Below are 21,119 nucleotides of genomic sequence, written 5' to 3' on the forward strand. Positions count from 1 at the left end.
TATAAAAGCAGGATCTCTATTATAGAATCATACAATTGTTATAGCACTGGACGTACCCATTTAACCATTTATGACTGTTTTTACTGTATTTTAATGTTTCTGTTTCAACTGCACTTTTTAACTATGTGTACTGTTACATCAGGGACTGGATTGTTTTTATTGTTTTTATTAAGTGTGAAATATTTAAGTTTTATGTGCGATGCTCCGGTATTCCCTGGGAAACGTCTTCTCATTTTGCACTGTACAATTGTTGCTTTGCAAGATGGCAATAAAGGTTGATTGATTGATTGATTGATTGGATAGATATTTTGAGGTAAAAAAAAGGGAATGCCACCGTCTTGAATTCTTTAAAAAGGGCTAGTAGAGGCTGATTGGTTAAATGGGTGCGTCCAGTGCTATAATACTTGTCTGATTCTATAATAGACATACTGCTTTTATACATGCACAGATCCCGCTACTGTTCACTATGAGATTTGCCAACGTGTGCTGAAGGAAGTGAAACTAAAATAAAATATGATGCTCGCGTACAACCCTTACTGAAAACCAACTTTATTCACCAAACAAACCATAAAATAAAAACACAAGTAATCTTCCAAATTGTATTAGAAAGTTGGTATTCATTAAATGTTAATATTAGAAGCACATTGTATGAAAATAAAGTGATATTTAAAGGCAAAGGAGTATAAGTAACACATTTGCAGGATAAATGTTAATGTGAGGCAATTATGCAAAATAGCTGATGATTTACCATTTCAAAAGCTCTGGGAGAGGCCTTAAAACATTTGTGTTTCCGGTGGCATAATACAGTTCTTGATAAAAAATTTACACACAATTGTGTGAAATTCACATTAATAGAGGATGCAAACAATTCTAAGACAAATTCCAATATGAAAGATGTGCACAAATTACCCTCTATTATTGTGATTAAAAAGTTCTTATTTAAGGCATGGATGTAAGCACCTGAATGTTTTATGCCAAATGCAAGAAAATAGTTAAGGGCCTATCCCACCAGCATGTGATTGCATGCGTCTAGCGCGACCAAACATGGTCGCTTAAGGCGTTCGCAGCGTCTTGACGTCGTACGCAGCGTCACAAAGTGATGGAGTAAAGGGCCTGTCCCACTTGCATGCAACCGTATGCGTTTGGCGCGACCAAACGGAAGCGGAGTTCGCTCTAAGTTCGCGGTAAGTACGCGCTAAGTACGTGCAAAGTTCGTGCGTGACGTAATTTACGTCAAATTCACCAATCAGCTAGGCAGGAGGCGGGCTGACTGAATTTGGACGTCGCACGCCGTCGGGCGATGACTTCATCACGCAACGGCACGCTGAGCGGTGACGTCATCGCGCAACGTCACGCGCTAGGCATACGCCGTCAAGACGCTGCGTACGACGTCAAGACGCTGCGTACGCTATCAAGACGCTGCATACGCCCTCACTGCGGGCCGACAGGCCGTTGGCGCTCGGAATTTTTGGACAGTGCAGGATTATCGGAGCCCCACGTGATGTCGGGACCAGCCCCGCACAACTCCGTACGCCTCCGCGGTTCGAAGTGGGACCGGCCCCGCGCGACTGTACGCCTCAAGCGACCACGTTTGGTCGCGCTAAACGCATGCAATCGCGTGCTGGTGGGACAGGCCCTTAAGGCTTTAGTAAGAGGAGACCAATAACCCAAAGCTAATTGGTAATATATTAGGTAAAATATTTTTTTTGGTTAAATGCTGAACTTGTCACTGAATTCTCACTGAATTTGCAATTTAGTTATCTTAGTTAAAGCCAAATAGAATAAAAATTATAGGCAATGCCTTACAATATTTTCTAAACAAAAACTTGCATTTAAACTTTGAATTCTTTAAAAAAAGTTATTTCTCTCTTTACTGGAAACACAGCAGTTTTACAGGCCAAAAAAAGATTAAACACATTCTGATATTAAAGGCACCCTGCTGAAATACTGCATTATTCATGTACATCTGGTTAAAAAATAGAAAAAAGTTAGATAGTAACACTAATTCCCCCCCAAACAAATAGTATTCCTGACCTGTTTAAGGCAACATTACTGCTGCTGTTGTATGGAGTATTTTTTTTCCATTATGGAATTTTGTTGATATGTATCATTTAGCCTCTGAAATCTAGAATTCATGAACGTGGACACACGCTTCAGCATATTTCATTGCTGCTCTACCTCTCTGGTGACATTGGCTTTGCACCATTCTATTGGGAGGCACAGGTCTCGTGCATTTTCTTTGGAATTATCAAATATATCTCCCTACTTCCTGGCTTTCATAAACTTTAGAAAAATATCATACATAAGGCTTTACAGCAAATTTTTCATTGTCATCAGTACTGCAACCACACATTTCATTTATCTTATTATCGTATACATAACATGCAGACATTAATCATTCCCTTCAATGCTCAAGATGAAACATATGTTGAATGTGAATTAATATAGATTTATAAAATGCAGAAAAACTCAGGAAATGGATCGCCTATTGCACCTTTTGGGGAATTACAAACAAGCTATTGCATGAACATTAAAAAAAACTCTGGCCACATATTTATCTGGATTAGATCTTTTGCTGTTGATGAATAAACTAATGGCCAGGATCAGCAGTTAGCTGCTTTAGCTAGACTGCAGTTAATTATTGTCTGTGTCACAAAGTTCTGAGGGAAGGAATTTATACTGTTGCTGACGGATGATTGCAAGCTTCTTCCGAGCATCTTCAAGTTCTCTCTCCTTTCGTAACATTTCCTCCTGGGCTGCAATAATCTGCAAAGCAAACAGATAGATGTAATCTCTAAAATAACGGGAATATAGTGCAGGCACAGCACATTGGGTATACGTTGGGTAAGCAGACAAAGAATTTCACTGTGCCTTGTCACTTGTGACAATAAAGTATTCTATAGACGCAGTCTGAAGAAGAGTCTCGAGCCGAAATGTCACCCATTCCTTCTGTCCAGAGATGCTGCCTGTCCCAACGAGTTACTCCAGCATTTTGTGTCTATCCTTAATCACTCGTTCTGAGACTGAATGCCTGGGCAAGGGCAGATTTCCTAAAAGTAGTTCAGTTTGGAGATACAGCATGGAAAGAGGCCCAGCCCATGCCCGTCCACTAGTTCTATCCTACACACTGGGGACAATTTACAGAAGACAATTAGCCTACAAATCTGCACGTCTGCGGAATGTGTAGAAAACCGGAGCACCTGGAGAAAACCCACGCAGGAACAGGGAGAACGTGCAAACTCCGTACCGGCAGCACCCATAGCCAGAATCGAATTAGGGTCTTTGGCGCTGTGAGGCAGCAACTCGACCCTGCAGCACTGGGCCACAAAATGCTGGAAACACTCAGCAGGCCAGGTAGCAACCGTGGAAAGAGAAACATGAATATTAACTGTTTCTCTTTCCACAGGTGCTGCCTGACCTGACGAGTGTTTACATTATTTTTTGTTCCGATTTCCAGCAACTGTACTTTGAGGACCTTCATTTACACCAGAAGTTCCTGTACATTCCTCATTGTGCAGGGATGTTCTGAAATCTGTAAACCCTATCAGTGGACCAGCTAGATTTTCAGAGCAGACATGCAGCTTTGTGGGCTATTTTTTCTCATATAAATCTTTAGCTTTAACTCCTTTTGAGATTTTAATGACTATCCTTTGGCTTATTAGTCCAGCAATATTTATTATTTATCTCAATCCATTCACTCACCTGAGCGATACCGCCAACCATCTTGTTCTTGACCACAATATTTTCCATTTCGTGATCGTTAAATGATGCGGCCTTCTGTGCAGCTTTCACAAGATTGTCAGATGCTCTCTTCACAGCATTACCTGCAGTCTGCAAAAGAAAAGCACACCCAAAATCAACATTTAAATGGAATTAGGACTATGAGGTCTCCAAATCCAGCAGACAGGTTTGGAGAACTATGTTGTTCTAGAATTATGCTTGTGAATATTAAATAAATATAGGATGAAACAAATGCGGCAATAAAACTAAAGTGCAATCTTAGAGACAACCAGTTGATCTTTATATTATGCTGTGTGTATTCAATATGCTAGCCTGCCTTGCTTTGTAGTCAGTTACAGCTTGCCAGCCGTGCCACAATCTATGGGTATCAGTGCCATTGCCTCGAGACTCCAGCTTGGTATGGAATTCCCTCTTGGCACTCTTCATGGTTCTGCCAAGGTCATAGACAGATTTCTTATACCGCTTGAGATCATTGGACTTGTATGTTGCAGACTTGGACTTCACATGGGAGTGGATCACACAGATCATCCATGGTTTCCGGTCGGGGAACACACTCATTTGCTGAGGAAGGGTCTCGACCCGAAACGTCACCCATTCCTTCTCTCCATAGACGCTGCTTCACCCGCTGAGTTTCTAAAGCATTTTGTGCCGACCTTTGATTTTATCCAGCATCTAAAATTCTTTGGTTCACAGTCCTCTACACACATGCTGATGAAGTCTGTGACACCAATCGCACGGTCAACTAGATTAGCTACAGAGCCCTCGAAAATGGATCAGTCCACCAAATCTAAGCAGTCACGAAGATCTCATCTGTTTCCTCGGTCCAGCACTGCACAATTTTCTGTACTGCCTCCCCACACTTCAGTTTCTGATTGTAAATAGGGCACAGGTGATCAGATTTGCCAAAGTATGGCCTGGGAATGGAGAGGCATGCATTATTGATGGTTGTGTAGCAGTGATCAAGTGTGTTTGGGCCTCTGGTTGGACAGGAAACATGCTGATGGTATTTTGGCAGCAAGCTCACGGTTGGCCTGATTGAAGTCCCCATACATTATGAACACGGCCTCAGGGTACTTCATGTCAAGGCTATTGGTGACAGTGTGTAGTTCCTCAAGTGCAAACTTAGCATTGGCCTGGGGAGGGATAGCCAAAGTTAATTCCCACGGCAGGTAGTAGGGACGACACTTGACTTAAGATATTCAGGTTCTGGGGAACAGGAGCTCGCCAGGACCTCCACATCCGAGCACCGTGCAGAGTTAATTAGAAAGCTGAACCCTGCACCCTCGAGGATGACGTACTGTCCATCTGGTAGAGGGAGAGCTCCCAGGTTGAATGGCACAAACAGGCTAGGCAGGGGTGAGCCATGTCTCTGTAAAACAGACCACACAGCAGGTACCTGCAGGTACTGGACAGATACTACCAAATAACTCTTCAAATTCACTGGAAGGATAAATGAAAAAAATGTTAATGTCTTCTCCCAGGCCAATATCTCCAGTACTGAGGCGCTAACTGAGCAGTGCGCCATTGGGCAGCCCACGCTGTTTGTCTGCATGATACAAGATCCTATTCCGAGCTCCATCATGGAAAAGATTCAAAGATGCTCTCAAAACTTATCTGTGAAAAAATACAACATATGTACTGACTCATGGGGAATGACTGACCCAGAAATAATCAAAGTGGAGAAAGAGCATTTGGGATGATGCTGAGGATCAAGTCCATGCATCAGGATCACACAAAAGCCCATTGTAAACAGCAGGAGGTACACGCCACCTCAGAAACAACACACTTGCCTGCCCAAGGAAGAGGCTCCCAGTGACCTCATCTGTCATCCAAGAACCCACAAAACCAGGGTGGAGGAAGTTATAATCAATCCCCAGTAAGTTTGTTTTTTTTAGTTCAGTTTGAGTTTTTAATTGATACAGCGCAGAAACAGACCTTTCGGCCCACCGGGTCTGCGCCGACCAGCGATCCCCACGCATTAACACTGTCCTACACCCACTAGGGACAATTTTCACATTTATCAAGCCAATTAACCTACAAACCTGTACGTCTTTGGAATGTGGGAGGAAACCGAAGATATCGGAGAAAACCCACGCAGGTCACGGGGAGAACGTACAAACTCCGTACAGACAGCACCCATAGTCGGGATCGAACCCGGGTCTCCGGCGCTGCATTCACTGTAAGGCAGTAACACTACCGCTGCGGCACCGTGACCGCCCAGTATAGCAAATTATTCTCAACTCTAATTCAGTGAGAATATTAAGTAAATGGGAAAAGTCTCTAAGCAATAGAACTGGCATTGGATGCTTTTCTGGTTGTGTATGTTTTTTTTTAAGGTTTTGCTAATTTAAGGATCAGGATGTACATTGTCATTGAATTCTATTGATTTACAACATTGCAGTGCGATCGTATCTTTTTTAAACTGTAAGAAACTCTCCTACATAGATAAAGGAGGAATGTATGTTGAATGACTGAAATAGTTAAACTGCTTGACAGCACCTTGTAATCTTGGTCATTGATAGAATTTGTGCACACCACTAGTTGTGTAGGTTAATTTAAAAAAAGGCATGAATTGTATTCAAGGCAAAAAAAAACCCTCAATTTTCATACCTGAAGTCTCTTCATGGCCTCTGAATCCTGATCTGCTTTCACCTTGCATGCCACTAACAGCTGAGCTGTGGATGCTGCCACCTGTTTGGCTGAAGAGATGAGCTTCTCCTCACTGGCATGACCTTGAACGGCAGCATTGGCTGCTTCACACAGGCTGCTTGTGGCAGCAGCAACCATTCGGGCCTGTTAAAACAGCAACGTTACTTGTGAGCCTGAAGCTTGAAGCAACACTATTACAATGCAGGCCAAGATTCAAATAGGGTCCTCAGTTTACTTAAATTACACAAAGATTTCAAAATCCTCTGAAATTCCTTTAATACTTCTCACACTTAATGTTATCATATTGTTTGGCAGTTTCATTAGAATTACACTCAGCAAAATTATCCATTTTCTTTGTACTTTTGCAAGGTGTAAAGAAGCAAAGTTATTTGTACACCAGTGCAATTTATAATAGAAATGAAATTAGGGCTCATAGGATTGAACATACATTTTTCAACATTTTGATATTTGTTCACGCTTTAACTGAATGTTAATGGCAGCAATGGAATTGTAAAGTGCAATGGTACAACTTCCATAGGGTTCAATTGTTCCTCCCCCCTCCCCCCCCCCCCCATAGTTTATCTGACACATTTGGAAGTAAGCTACAAGTATTTTCAACCTAAGAGGTCTTCCAAAGGGAGAAGCTAATTTGACACCAGTTTCAATCTAAACTATGCAAAGCATTTAACAACTGAGCACATTTTGTTTATTTAGTGGGAACATCCAACAGCACCCTTAAGCACAGTACTTACTGCTGAAATGAGGCCTTGGGACCACTGCCCATCATCCGCTGCATTTGCTGGCACAGCTCCAACCTACAAAACAAAAACAAACGTAACTGAACATGTACATTGCAGGATTTTAAAAAAAAGTTTAAGTCAATGAATTTAGAAGGATACCAATTGGAAAAAAAACGTTTTTTTCCCCCCAAACAGGAGGCGAAAAACACAAGGAAGTTTGGCAATTATTTAGCATTCAATTGTTGCAATTCTTCATTATACCAATACCTCAGATGGTCGGTCCAATAGGGGGTGCGTGAATAAAACCACATTATACACAAGGCACAAACATGGCCCACTCCTGCATCTATTTTTCTATGTTTCTAATGCTGACAATAGGATCATATACACACACACCACAACTATTTAAATATATTTTTGCTAAAAGAGCACACTCAAGATAACGTGCAAAATAAACTGATGTCAGGTTACTCTTTACCTTGCCTTGAGCGACAAGCTCCCTCTGAGCAGCGGAGGCAGCTTTCACAAGGGCACTGGTTGCGGCGGCAATAGATTTGGCTGCCTCCAGGATCTGTTCTTCAAAGTTAAGGCTTTCGTCTGCTTGCTGTTGGATAATTTGTTTTTAGATTAAATATGAATGTAAACATATTGAAAATATTAGCAATTTAAATTGACTAAAATCGTTAAACAGAAATTTACACGACTTTAAATATAATGAAGTTTAAAGAATTGATGACAAATAATGTTGAAATATTTTTAAACTTACTGTCCATCTAAAAGAGTACAAGATATAAATTGCTTTACGTCGCTAAAACTTGCATTATCAGATATGGAATTAAAGGCAGAAGATTCATTAATAAACCACTGAAGTTTTTTTGTACTATTAAACAATATTTATAAGCCACCTTTTAAAATGCTGGAAGGACAAGAAACTATACAAATATGTTTGATATATAGTTGAGTTTTAGATAACAACTTAATATAGCAAACATATCAGACAGTCGCCTGTACAATATTTGTATAGTGCTAATCAAAATATTAATTGTGCCATAAATCATTTTGTTACAAAATAGAAACTAGAGATTTGCCGAAGTTTCAAAATAACATAATTCAAATAGAAAGTTTTTGATGCCATGGTTAAAAAATACATGCATGACCCAGAATTTAAATAGAAATCACTAAGTGTTCAGTCAAGTGTAACATTTAAAAAAAAATGCTTGCATTATCTGTGAAAATAATTCCACTTGTACAATTACATCTTTTACTTTTGCAAATTTTGGTTGTGTCTATGATACGGATTAAAAAAACGGAAACTTAAGAATTCATGCTTAAATTTCTCAAAGTTCATAAAAACCTTTCCATTGGGTGGAAGTATTTTATGGTGTGACACCCTCCCCCAATTCAGAGACTGTGAAAAACCAAGACAAATGAACTAATCTCAATCACAAATGTCCAGTGTAAGCTTGGACTTTCGTTCCAGGGTATTCACGTGGCCCATCTTCTGTTACAGGTGCACACCCTTTTATCCGGAGTTCCGGAAACCGAAAAGCTCCGAAAACCGGACATTTTTTCCAGGATGTCGTCTGCACACCAAATCTCGCATTTGGCGCCAAACTTGACCCGAAACGACCCACGGTCAACCCAGGTCTGTACTACTGTAGCGGCTGCCTCCTCCCCGGAGACCGGGGAGACACTTAAACATCTGTAAATCATTGCTTAAATGTTAGTCAGTTAGTTTGGAGGGCTTTTATGTGAAGGGGGGGGGGGGACTTTAATTCTTAGTCCCCTACCTGGTCGGAGAGGCGGGGAGCGGGCAATGCCTTACCGGGTCGCCATGCAGTAAGCTCCGGAGCGCTGTGGCCGCCGACTCCCAACATCGCGGAGCTGGGGGCTGCGGGCGTCCGGCCGCGGGCGGCGCCGGTTGTAGCTCCGACCCCGGCAACTCTACCCCTGGCTGCGCGGTACTCCAAATCCAGCGCGGCCCATGGCCGGACGCCCGCAGCCCCAGCTCCGCGATGTTGGGAGTCGGCGGCCACAGCGCTCCGGAGCTTACCGCACGGCGACCCGGTAAGGGGGCATTGCCCGCTCCCCGCTGGTATCCCAGCGCTGTGGCCGCCGACTCCCAACATCGCGGAGCTGGGGCTGCGGGCGTCCGGCCGCGGGCCGCGCTGGATTTGGAGAGCCGCGCAGCCAGGGGTAGAGTTGCCGGGGTCGGAGCTACAACCGGCGCCGCCCGCTCCGGAGCTTACTGCACGGCGACCCGGTAAGGCATTGCCCGCTCCCCGCCTCTCCGACCAGGTAGGGGACTAAGAATTAAAGTCCCCCCCCCCCCCCACCACATAAAATCCCTCCAAACTAACTGACTAACATTTAAGCAATGATTTACAATGATTCCCCGGTCTCCGGGGAGGAGGCAGCCGCTCCAGACTTTTCAAGCCGCCCGCGTTACCTACCTAATCTACGCTAAAAATCTTCCATTTCGAAATCCGAAAAATTCCGAAATCCGAGAAGTGTCTGGTCCCAAGGCTTTCGAATAAAAGGTTGTGCACCTGTACTATTGATTTCCCCTTGCAGCAATTGCACACGAGTAATCTACAGAAGAGTACAGGCTTCTCTTCATCTTTGATACATTTCACAATCAAATCGTCTACAGCCATCAGGCTATTAAACACTACAACCTGGTTGATTGAGTGGGCAGATGCGTGGAAAATGTAGTATAATATAGATAAATGTGAGGTTATCCACTTTGGCGGCAAAAACAAGGGGGCAGATTATTATCTCAATGGGGTTAGGTTAGGTAAGGGGCAGGTGCAGCAAGACCTGGGCGTCCTTGTACACCGGTCACTGAAAGTTGGCTTACAGATACAGCAGGCAGTGAAGAAAGCTAATGGAATGTTGGCCTTCATAGCAAGAGGATTTCAATATAGGAGTAAAGAGGTTCTTCTGCAGTTGTATAGGGCTCTGGTAAGACCACATCTGGAGTATTGTGCACAGTTTTGGTCTCCTAATTTGAGGAAGGACATCCTTGTGTTTGAGGCAGTGCAGCGTAGGTTCACGAGATTGATCCCTGGGATGACAGGACTGTCATATGAGGAAAGATTGACAAGACTAGGCTTGTATTCACTGGAGTTTAGAAGGATGAGGGGGTTCTTATAGAAACATATAAAATTATAAAAGGACTGGACAAGCTAGATGCAGGATAAATGTTCCCGATGTTGAGCGAGTCCAGAACCAGGGGCCACAGTCTTAGAATAAAGGGGAGGCCATTTAATACTGAGGTGAGAAAAAACTTTTTCACCCAGAGTTGTGAGTTTGTGGAATTCCCTGCCACAGAGGGGCGTGGAGGCCAAATCACTGGATAGATTTAAGAGAGAGTTAGATAGAGCTTGATTCTAGGGGCTAGTGGAGTCAAGGGATATGGGGAGAAGGCAGGCACGGGTTATTGATTGGGGATGATCAGCCATGATCACAATGAATGGCTCTGCTGGCTTGAAGGGCTGAATGGCCTCCTCCTGCACCTATTTTCTATGTTTCTATGTTTCTATTAGCCTCATATAGGCTCTGAACTACGTTAGACTATTAAGTGTATATATACACACTGAGCTTTTCTTTTCTCTCCCTCGTTTGTCATATTATGTATGCATATTCCGTTGTGCTGCAGCAAGTAAGAATTTCATTGTTCTATCTGGGACAAATGACAAAAAAAACACTCTTGACTCTTGCCTACACATTTGTGAATTAAAATGGTAAGTAATCTGAAAGAGTCATGGTTATTGAACATCTGTAAATTTGTTGGCAAAACCAGTCCGCTACTTTAGGACAGGAACTTCTCCATCGGCAAGTCCAGAATGTGCATTTTTCAAAACACCTAGTAAATGAGTATTTCCATGCAGTAAGCTAATCTGTGGCTGTGAGGTAGGTATGTATGGGAGTATCTTGGGCATATTTCCCCATTATGTCAACCTCATTAAAGGCACACCTATGTCAATAATGAGCCAAAGGTATGTTTTAAAGATAGTATGATAATTAGAGAATCGCTGAAAATGACCAAGCTCTCTAAGCACCACAATGTAGCCAACTTGGCACCCAGCATGATTATCTATTGCATTCTTCATCTCCCCTCACTTCCTGCAAATTCCTGCTTTAAAGGATTTCAGTCACAGATCGTTGTCTGGGGCTGCCTGCAATTCTGCATTATCAATATGCAACCCTCAAGGTAAGCAGCAGTGAGCTAAGCATAGGGGCAATACACAGGTCCAATCCTGTCCCCATTCATTCACATGCGTACTTTTATCTTTGTGCAATGGATCATACCATCGGATTCTGCAAATTCTCCATTCCCTAATCTATAGTGTCACAGTCAACATAGCTTCATTGACGCAGGTGAAGTGAGCTAACATGCAAAGGAAAGATAATCAAAGATGGTTTACGTGAAATTAAAAAAAATACATCTCAACTTGAAACATCAGGTCGAGCAACACGATTATTAACAGGATAATTAATAGGAAGTGAAATGATTATTCCATTTTTTCCAAGTATGTAAACCCAGGAGCAGACGTAGAGAATGTTAATGTCCTTCTGTGGGTGTATTTTATCACCTTGGGTTTAGCTCTTGGCTGCAGTTGTTCCAGTTTTTTGGCAGCTGCCTCAATAGCTGCAGCAGCTCTCAGCAGCTCATTCTCAGCAATAACTGTTGGGTCTTCAGGATCCACCCATTCTGTTCCTATAATAAAGGTTACATCAGAAAGCAATCAATCATGACCATTAAAAAAAAAGCCTTTTAGCACTTTATAACATGCGCAAAATATACTTCCATGTGGACTTAATAATATTAGCAGAGTTTGGCAATAAAGGTATTTTATGTCTGAAAACTAGAGTCTAACTCATGCTGTACTTGGTCACTAACATTTTCACCTGACAGAAAGTGCAGCTTGGCCAGCAATATTGTTTCTGATTTCAGAAACTGATTCAGAGCTTGAAATTGACTGCCTCAGTCAAGTTGTTAACAACCAAATTGTTGAATATTGTTAAATGGAGGGCCAGCACCTCGCTCTGTTTTCAGCACTCACATACTTTCTAATATGCATTCAAATTTCTTAACATTGACTGAACTCTGCCAAGGAGAGGCAGAGTACACAACAGTGCCACCCCCACCCCAGTTTCTAAAGCTGGAGCACTGTCCTAAAAGTCTCACAATGATACAGAGCAAAACAGAGATGGTGATTCATGGAAGTCGTGCAGTATCAGAATTTGCTTTCATCAGGAATTAGTTAAACACATGGAAGGAGCGAACAAGGAGTGAAAGGGGGAGCTTAGCAGCATATCTGGAGCTGCAAGATATTTATAACCTGATTAAAGGAAGTTTCAGGAGGGATTCAAGTCACAAGATGCAACCACATATTTAGAACATCCAGAGGTTTGCCCCAACCCTTTATATCTCACGCTTTAAAAACAAAATTTGCATCAAAAAGTATCACCATTTGTGATAAATTGTTTTCTTAATAAACTAATAATATCATTACAAATGTGTTCAATCCGAAGACAAAAGGCTAGTTTATGTCAAACAATGTTTATGAAATTAAATAGAATGAAATTGAAAGGCTGCAAAAGATTTATATGTGTTGTAGAAAAGTCATCGGCCAATTGTCACAACCCACAACTAAAACCTTCCGCACACTAGAAGATTATCTACTCTAGCAGAGTTTCCTCCAGAGTTTTGTGGGTGAAATTAGCTAACAGAAAAATTCCATATATAGCAATTAGTCAGACACATATGTTTGTAGAATGGTAACAAAGTATATGGTGTGTCCTGGCAAACTGCCTGAAAGACATAATCTAATTATCTTTAAAATGTAATGATTAAATATAAAGGAATTTCTAGTGCATATATATTTCCCATGTTTTCTTACGTTTCTTTGCATGATTGTGTAATGCTAAAGTCAGCATCAAGAGCTGTGGTATGTACTCAACCCCTTCAGTTTTCCAGAATAAATGCCTGATGTATGAGTCAGCAGATAACATGCAACATTTAAAGTTCTTCTCGTGAACTAAGCTTTAAAAGACTCAGAAATGCTTTTGCTCAAATTTTGTGCTTAAATACAGACGATTACAAAATGAAAGGATAAAATAAAACTTTGAGCTGACTGAAAGCAGTTAATGGTCTAAATGGTATGCAATCCCGACACTTTGACATTTATGCCAAACTAATTTGCAATTTAAGTTTTTATTTCTTTCTGTTGACTCAGATATCCAGTTACTTCCTTTTGATTGTGCCTTAATCCATTGCTCTTTAGTGTTTATCCTGTCAGCCTTAACCCAACCACCAATTTCCTTTGTGTAGGACAGAACTGCAATGTGGGTTTAAACCATAGACAATAAAAGCTGAAGTAACTCAGCGGGACAGGCAGCATCTCTGGAGAGAAGGAATGGGTGACGTTTCAGGTCGAGACCTTTCCTCACCGAAACGTCACCCATTCCTTCTCTCCGGAGATGCTGCCTGTCCTGCTGAGTTACTCCAGCATTTTGTGTTTACATCCAATTCCCTTTACTGGACTAAATCTATGCTTGCATTTCGGTGAACTCCTTATTCAAATCCAATCAATTTCTGTAATCATTACACCAAAATATACCACTGTCATTGTGAGATAAAAATAATCTTTCCCTCCCTGTCATTTTTGACAGGACTGTGGTCATTGACATGTTATCCACATTATTCTCCTGCATCCTTTTGTGAGATTCAAAAAGTCTGTTAACCCTTTTCTCACACTTTCCTACCATTATCTGATTAGCAGTGTAAGTGTTCAGTCAGGGTGGCACAGTGGTGCCATGGTATAGTTGCTGCCTTACAGCAACAGAGACCAGGGTTCAATCCTGACCGTGGGTGCTATCTGCACGGAGTTTGTATGTTCTCCCTGTGATCGCATGGGTTTTGTCTGGATGCTCCGGTTTACTCTTACACTCCAAAGATGCATAGGTTTGTAGGCTAATTGGCTTCTTTAAATTGTAAATTCTCCATGTGTGTAGGATAGTGCTAGTGTACAGGGTGGTCACTGGTCGGCATGGACCCGATGGGCCTGAAGGGCCTGTTTCTGCGTTGTATCACTAAAATCCAAACGGTTGAACTGGGGATGATCATCACGTCCAGACCCATTTCAGATCAACTTATTAATGCTGCTAATTTCCTATTTATTTATAGAGATCTTTCCCCATGCATTCCCAACACATACCCATCTCTGGGTAACAGGCAGAGAAAGCCAAAGGTATCATTATGTCAGTTAAACTCAGGAGCAAACACAATTTCAATTAGGAACATCTTTAACATTATTCTGCGGTAGGGAAGAATTACATCAAAAGGCACCATCAATAACACGAGGGTAGCTTCAATTATCTTACACATTAAACTTTTCAATCAAAACACTGTGTAGCTCTCTAAAAACTGTGAGTTGAATTGCCAGATAGTAAATGTATTGGAGTTTAACAAAAGCCAAGTATGAAACCTATTCCTTGCATGGCTCTTCACCCAACAATAAAAATAAATACAGGGCTCCTTTTCTTTATACACATCAGTAATGATCTTATGGATGCAAATAATTAAATTAATTGTAAAACTTTCTGTTACCTTTCATCGCTTCCGCTGCCTGGATAAGTTCAGTGACAGAACCCGCCACACGTTTTGAATAGCCTGTCAGCTGCTGCTTAAGATCTGTTGATGGCTTCTGAAGAGTCTGGAAGTGAGATGAAGAAATATTGAGCAACAAAGGTATTAATTGCTGGCCTTTCTTATGACTGCACACTTATTCACACACATGCATGTACTTGGTTTAATAAGACATTAAATTATTGTCATTTCTTCTGATGTTTTGTCAACCACAGCAAGCCACATTTGTTAACCTTCAAATGCTGAGAGTTCAAAGTACTAATTTTGGAACATTAATGTGCTTTGCCTGTTTCTTACAAACATTTTAGAAGTCATTATTGGAGCAGAAATATACACTATACAAAGCTGAGGTGTGAATGAGATGGATACCTATGGATCTGGAAATTACTCAAAAATTCAGTGCCTCAAAACAAAATGCTGGGATACTGGGTTTTTTTTGTTGGTCTAGAACAGCTGTGTTGGTCTTTTACTAATGCTTAGAGGAAACTTCAGGGACGTTTGATTTGGAAGCAAAGCTAATATTTATTTCAGATCCAATTGAAGGCTCAATTGCAGCAAAGATAAGTAACTTGCATGAATGTGGACCATCTGGCCTGGTCTCACATTTAACCAAGATCCTTGGTCACTGCTGTTTCTGACCCAAAGGAATTGATTAAACTTTCACTTAATTCCCATTGTTAGGTTTTCACCCAAATTGCAAATGATTCCTACCTTGAAGGGCAAATGACATGGGGTGTAAAGGCAAATTGTCCTTCATTCACCAAACTATTCTTCCTCACTGAGCCTATCTGAAGATAAACTCGCTCTTGGTTCATAAGTGATAGGAGCAGAATTAAGCCATTCGGCCCATCAAGTCTACTCCACCATACAATCATGGGTGAACTATCTTCTCATCTTAACAGCATTCTCCTGCCTTCTCCCCCATAACCCTTGACACCCGTACTAATCAAGAATCTATCAATCTCTGAGGTCATACGTGATAGAAGCAGAATTAGGCCATTCGCCCCCAAAATATTAATTGACTTGGCCTCCACATGGTATTGAAACAAGGTGTCCAAATGCACTAAGATTCTTAGTGATATAATATCATTGGTATTTTACTGAAATAATTTGGGAGTAGTAGAGAAATCACACAATTGGACATGCGGTACAAATTTCATTAGAAATCCAGTGCATGCAATTTGGTGATGGCCAAAACAAAACATGCCTGAAAAAGTTAAAAGTTCTCCACCAAAATCCAGTACATTTCAGGCCACATTTGCTGAAGGGAACACACGCATACACACGTCTCTCATTATTTGTGGAAAGAATAGAGTTATGATTTTACAACTAAAATTATGTATTACCTCACAGAAATTATTACTTATAATCAGCTCATTTGAAGGTCAACTTATTTTTGCCACACGGATCTCCTGACATCTTCAAAACATGCTCATAAAAGTGAGTCAAATTAACACAACTCATAATTCCATTTTTTTTTCACCGCTAATATACATCAGCCTGGTGCTAGTATCGCATGTATCTGTTACATATCTGAAAGGACAATAACTTTTGGGAGAATTTATACTAAGTGGCATCGTTGATAACCAAGAGCCAAGTTTGTTACTAATAATGTATAGCCCATTTCAGGCTTACTGAATTAATAGTTCAAAGTGGACATTTTAATTCTAAACTATTTGCTCAGATTCTAGGAAATGATTTCATTCAAACCTAAGTTTTCAAAGGAAGATATTATACAAGGTCCCATTCTGCATAGCGCAAAACAATTGATAATGAATTGTTATCTTGGACTTTCATTTGGACTTTTCTATTCAGCTGCATTTTGTTTAATTTATTGCTAGTTTAATCAATACGTAGGAGTTAAAACTTTACGGATCTGAGGGCCAAGCAGTCATTAGTTTTCAAAAGCAGTAAATTGTGTTCATGTTTGTCCATCCACAGAACCAGTTAAGGGCTGCAGAGGAACCTTGAATTTGCACATATTTGGCAGCATTGGAAGTTAATTGCTCTGCAGTACATCATGGCGTCAGCAACACAGGCAGTGGGAAAGATTCATGTCACAGCACTCCACATATTCTCTATATTTGGACAGATCCATGCACAACATTTCAGTGCAGCCAGACAACTTGTTGTGCTGTGACTCGGGATACTCACCGGCTACGAAATAAATTGAAGGAATGAAAATGAAAAGTGGGTGGGAAGAAAGGAGAAAGGATTTAATGTTTATAACATGGCAAAGCAACAAAATGTCCTAGTAATGGAAAATTTGGAGATTTGACTGGCAAACATAGGACTATGTAGAGTAAGAGTATGAATGACCAATAGGTTTCTCAGTAATGCTAAACAGTACCATATGCAAAGACATTGGCATCTATATGGTTAATGCACCCTGAAGAAAAAATAATCATCTCTCTAACTAAAATGTACACAGGTAATCAAGTAGATTATCGGGTGGCATGGTGGCGCAGTGGTAGAGTTGCTACCGTACAGCGTTTGCAGTGCCAGAGATCCAGGTTCGATCCCGACTACGAGTGCTGTCTGCATACGGTTTGTACGTTCTCCCCGTGACTGCATGGGTTTTCTCCAAGATCGTCAGTTTCCTCCCACATGTGCCAATACAGGTGTCAGAGGTTATGGGGAGAAGGCAGGAGAATGGGGTTAGGAGGGAGAGATAGATCAGCCACGATTGAATGGCGGAGTAGAGTTGAAGGGCCGAATGGCCTAATTCTACTCCTATTCCTTTTAGAAACATAGAAATTAGGTGCACTTCCAAAGACGTGCACGTTTGTAAATTAATTGGCTTGGTGGCAGTGTAAATTGTCCCTAGTTTGTGTTGGATCGTGTTCATGTGCAGGGATCGCTGGTTGGTTTCTGTGCTGTATCCGGGCCTGTGCTGTATCCGGGCACTATATCTCTAAAACTACAATAAAAAACTAAAGATATTTATAGTTTCCAAATCCTCGCTTTCTCACAAAGAAAAAGTCATCGATTTCACTCTACTACCCAGGGAACAGCAGTTTAAAATATTTAACCAGCACTGCAGACAGGAAAGTAGAAATGGCCCCAGAGTTACTGGATCAGGGAGTAAGGAAATTCTTCAGCAATGGATCCTGTCTTCACAAAAACACGAGAAGACGACACTGGTTTCTATCAGCAGATGACACTCGAGTTCAATTGGGAAGCTTACGGCAGTAAAATAGTCCAAACTAACAAAGAAATGAATAGCTAGCCAAGTAAAGCAGCATGACCATAGGCAGAAATATCCAGCGCTTTTGATAGCAGGGAGAGCCAATTGTCAGAAGAAGGAATGAAGGAGAAAACAAATCAAATACATAGAATCATGGAGTTCCACAGCACAGAAACAGGACCTCGGCCGAACTTACTCATGACAAACAGGTTGCCCTATGTAAGCCCATTTGCACACGTGTGGCTCATGTCTAAACCTTTCCTATCCATAAACATAGCAATTTGTTTCAGTAAATTAAGGTTACGACATTGTAGATAATAGAGAGAATTATGTTATACTTGAGCGAGGGGGACGTCAGTTATGTGTAGAGATGGGAGAATATGGATACTGCCAATGCTGCATTGTCGATGAAGACCTCAAAAACAATGAGGGTTTTTGATACAGAGAGAAACTTTCACCGTCAGGAATAGTGGTAACTGGAAAGTCCAGAAAAGACAGAAAATATCCTTCCAGATGACGAGTTATGAAGCGAAGTACACTCTATGATAAAGGGAAGTAATTTCAGTAAAGCACTTAGATATATATTTTAAAAAGATGCATGATTGTAGGGAATGAAGAGAGAGGTGCAACTAAATGAAATGCTGTCAGAAATAAATAGAACGATAGCTGAAATTGACTCTTCGGCTCTGAGAAAGAAATCTTAAACAATGAACATCTGCTTGATTTAAACAATTTATTGTAAATTATACCAGTAAACAATTAACTACTATTGGAAAAATGTTCATTCTCACTCGGTAATATTTAAACTACAACGCATTATTATTGGTTACTTACAATAAGTACATGTTCCAGCAGAGCCAGGTATCCCTCAGAACATTCTTTGCCAAAACGAAGGGCCCGGGTACGAACATCTCTGGGTACCTCTGGGTGATAAGCTGCTTGCTACAGGGACACAATGCAGTGAAGATCATCACTTATCTCACCTTAGTCTTACAAGAACCCCTTGTTTTCAGAGCAACATTTCCTTGAAACTTAATTTTTACTTTCCGTTCCATTTTAAAAAAAAGACAACAAATTGTTGTTGTGTTTATATCATTCCATTATTGTTTGGTGGAGAGGAGGCAGTTCTAAGAATGACAAAGAACATATTTGCACTCTGTATCTTTCCCCTTTGCTCTATCTAATGTACTCGAATTTGACTTGACCATATTTATGTATGGCATATCTGATCTGTGTCGGATAGCGTGCAAAACAATGCTCTTCACTTTAACTTGGTACATGTGATAATAATAAACTTAAACCTAAACCAAAGCAAACTAATCTAAATAGCAAACTGCAGTTGTCATCAGTTTGAGAGGCATGGAATAAACTGGACTGCAGCACCATCGATGGAAAATTGCCGAAGTAAAAGGAAACTGTAGATGTGAAAAGGTGCTTTTTGTACTGGAGGAACATGTATAGTCCAATTCCTCAGAGATCAGTATTAAGACTATTGCGTTTTCAAAATAAAAAGTTGGTAACTGGGACTTGGGTGATCAGGACATAGCTGCAGATGACAGGGTTTGAAATGCATTACCCAGGTCAGAGGCAGACTCAATTGTAGAATTCATAAGGGAGACAGATTGGTATAAAAAAAGATGAATTAATTTGTAGGACTGTGGGGAGGGAGTTTGCTCTTGCATATTGTTGGTACAATCCAGATAGGACAAATGACAGTCCCCAACACTGCAACCATTCTGTGGTTCATCTTGTAAAAAAAAATCCTTGAAAGTTTTTGTAAAATAATGAATATATGATAACGTGAAAAGTCCTGACATTTCAGTTTGAGTTGCTGGCCACTTCTGTAAAACCAAAATGTACCCCATGGAGTGAATAAATAGCATTATTTAATAATTGAATACCTTACAAGAATGAAGCATCTCTGCTATAGCTTTCCGACTAAGGTTGGCTGTGGCAATAACATCTTCTTGCCGGCAGGAGTTTCCTGCTGCCACAGCTTTAGCTGTAGCGACAGTAATTCCTTTAGTCATACGGATAAATTCTTCTGGAGTTGATGTTTTAGGTGGTGGATCTGCTGAGCAAAATACCTAAAAGGAATAAAATAAAAGTTTTGTGAATGGAACAATTCCTGAATAGTCTAGTAACACATAGAACACAGTACAGCACAAGAACAGGCCTTTCAGCCCACAATGTCTGTGCTGAGCATGATGCCAAGAACAATTCTTACCTGCCTGCACATAATCCATATCCCTCCATTCCCTGCATATGCATGTCCAAAAATGTCTTACATGCCACTATCATACCAGCCTCAACCACCAGCCCAGCAGCACATTCCAAATACCACCCTGTGCAAAAAAACTTGTCCTGCAAATCTCCTTTAAACTTGCCCCCTTACAGTTAAAATAAAATGTAAGTGATTTTCAATTCAATATGCGTAATGATCACAGAATGCACATTCAGAATTTGTTGTGGAATCATGATTTACTTCCAACAATAAACTGAGCTGCTCTATCCTAAAGGTGATGCAATGATAACCACGTACTGCAAGTTCTTGGCGGATGTGCTCAATCGTAGCTTCCAGAGCTCTGGTGCCTCTTGTGGCTTCATCTTCTACAGCCTTTACAGTCTTCAAAAGTGAAGTCACGTTGGTCACCATCATCTAACAAGAACACACACTATGCATTAGTGGAAGAATTACATGATCAAGTTCATTCATCTTGATGAAAATGCAATTTTGAAATAAAGTCAACTCTCAGTTTAATTCAGTAACCTATGTTTGTTTACGTGGAATGGATTCCAATCCAAAAATAAAGCCGGGACACCTGTTAAATCAGCCATTTGGAGACAAATAATATCATAAAGGTCACCTCAAACCCAACAAGAAATTGTTGATCTACCCATGGACCTCGCCTTGAAATTAGCCCACAACATAAAGGGGAAATTCTTCACTTTTTTTAATGCAGAAAAAACTGCGAAGAGTAATATTTTGTAGATTATTATAGGAATTATCTGGACTTGGTGGGGGAGGGGAAAAATAGTTTGCAGCCGTAGGCTGGTGGCAAATAGGTGGAAGGAGATAAATAAAAATGTTGGCCAATGGAACCAAGTGGAGGGGGGAAGGAAAGACAAAGAGGAGGAAGGAAAA

At 40.9% G+C, this 21,119-nt stretch overlaps 1 protein-coding gene across 3 annotated transcripts in view; it reads right to left on the minus strand.

Moving 5' to 3' along the window:
• Positions 1-1,700: 1,700 nt before the first annotated feature.
• tln1 (talin 1) overlaps positions 1,701-21,119 on the minus strand; it is a 245,220-nt gene continuing 225,801 nt past the window's right edge. For 2 of the 3 annotated variants that reach the window (XM_033031693.1, XM_033031702.1), the window contains exons 49-59: positions 20,517-20,633; positions 19,876-20,061; positions 18,809-18,916; positions 16,942-16,944; positions 14,749-14,854; positions 11,729-11,853; positions 7,609-7,734; positions 7,143-7,205; positions 6,352-6,534; positions 3,703-3,831; positions 1,701-2,766 (exon numbers count right to left, since the gene is read on the minus strand). In XM_033031693.1, the coding sequence (XP_032887584.1) occupies positions 2,635-2,766; positions 3,703-3,831; positions 6,352-6,534; positions 7,143-7,205; positions 7,609-7,734; positions 11,729-11,853; positions 14,749-14,854; positions 16,942-16,944; positions 18,809-18,916; positions 19,876-20,061; positions 20,517-20,633 (1,278 nt within the window). In that variant the 3' untranslated portion in view covers positions 1,701-2,634. The remainder of the gene's footprint in view (positions 2,767-3,702; positions 3,832-6,351; positions 6,535-7,142; positions 7,206-7,608; positions 7,735-11,728; positions 11,854-14,748; positions 14,855-16,941; positions 16,945-18,808; positions 18,917-19,875; positions 20,062-20,516; positions 20,634-21,119) is intronic. The other variant, XM_033031712.1, reaches the window with a different exon arrangement.

Source organism: Amblyraja radiata, chromosome 1, assembly GCF_010909765.2.
Source record: "Amblyraja radiata isolate CabotCenter1 chromosome 1, sAmbRad1.1.pri, whole genome shotgun sequence".
NCBI lineage: Eukaryota > Metazoa > Chordata > Chondrichthyes > Rajiformes > Rajidae > Amblyraja > Amblyraja radiata.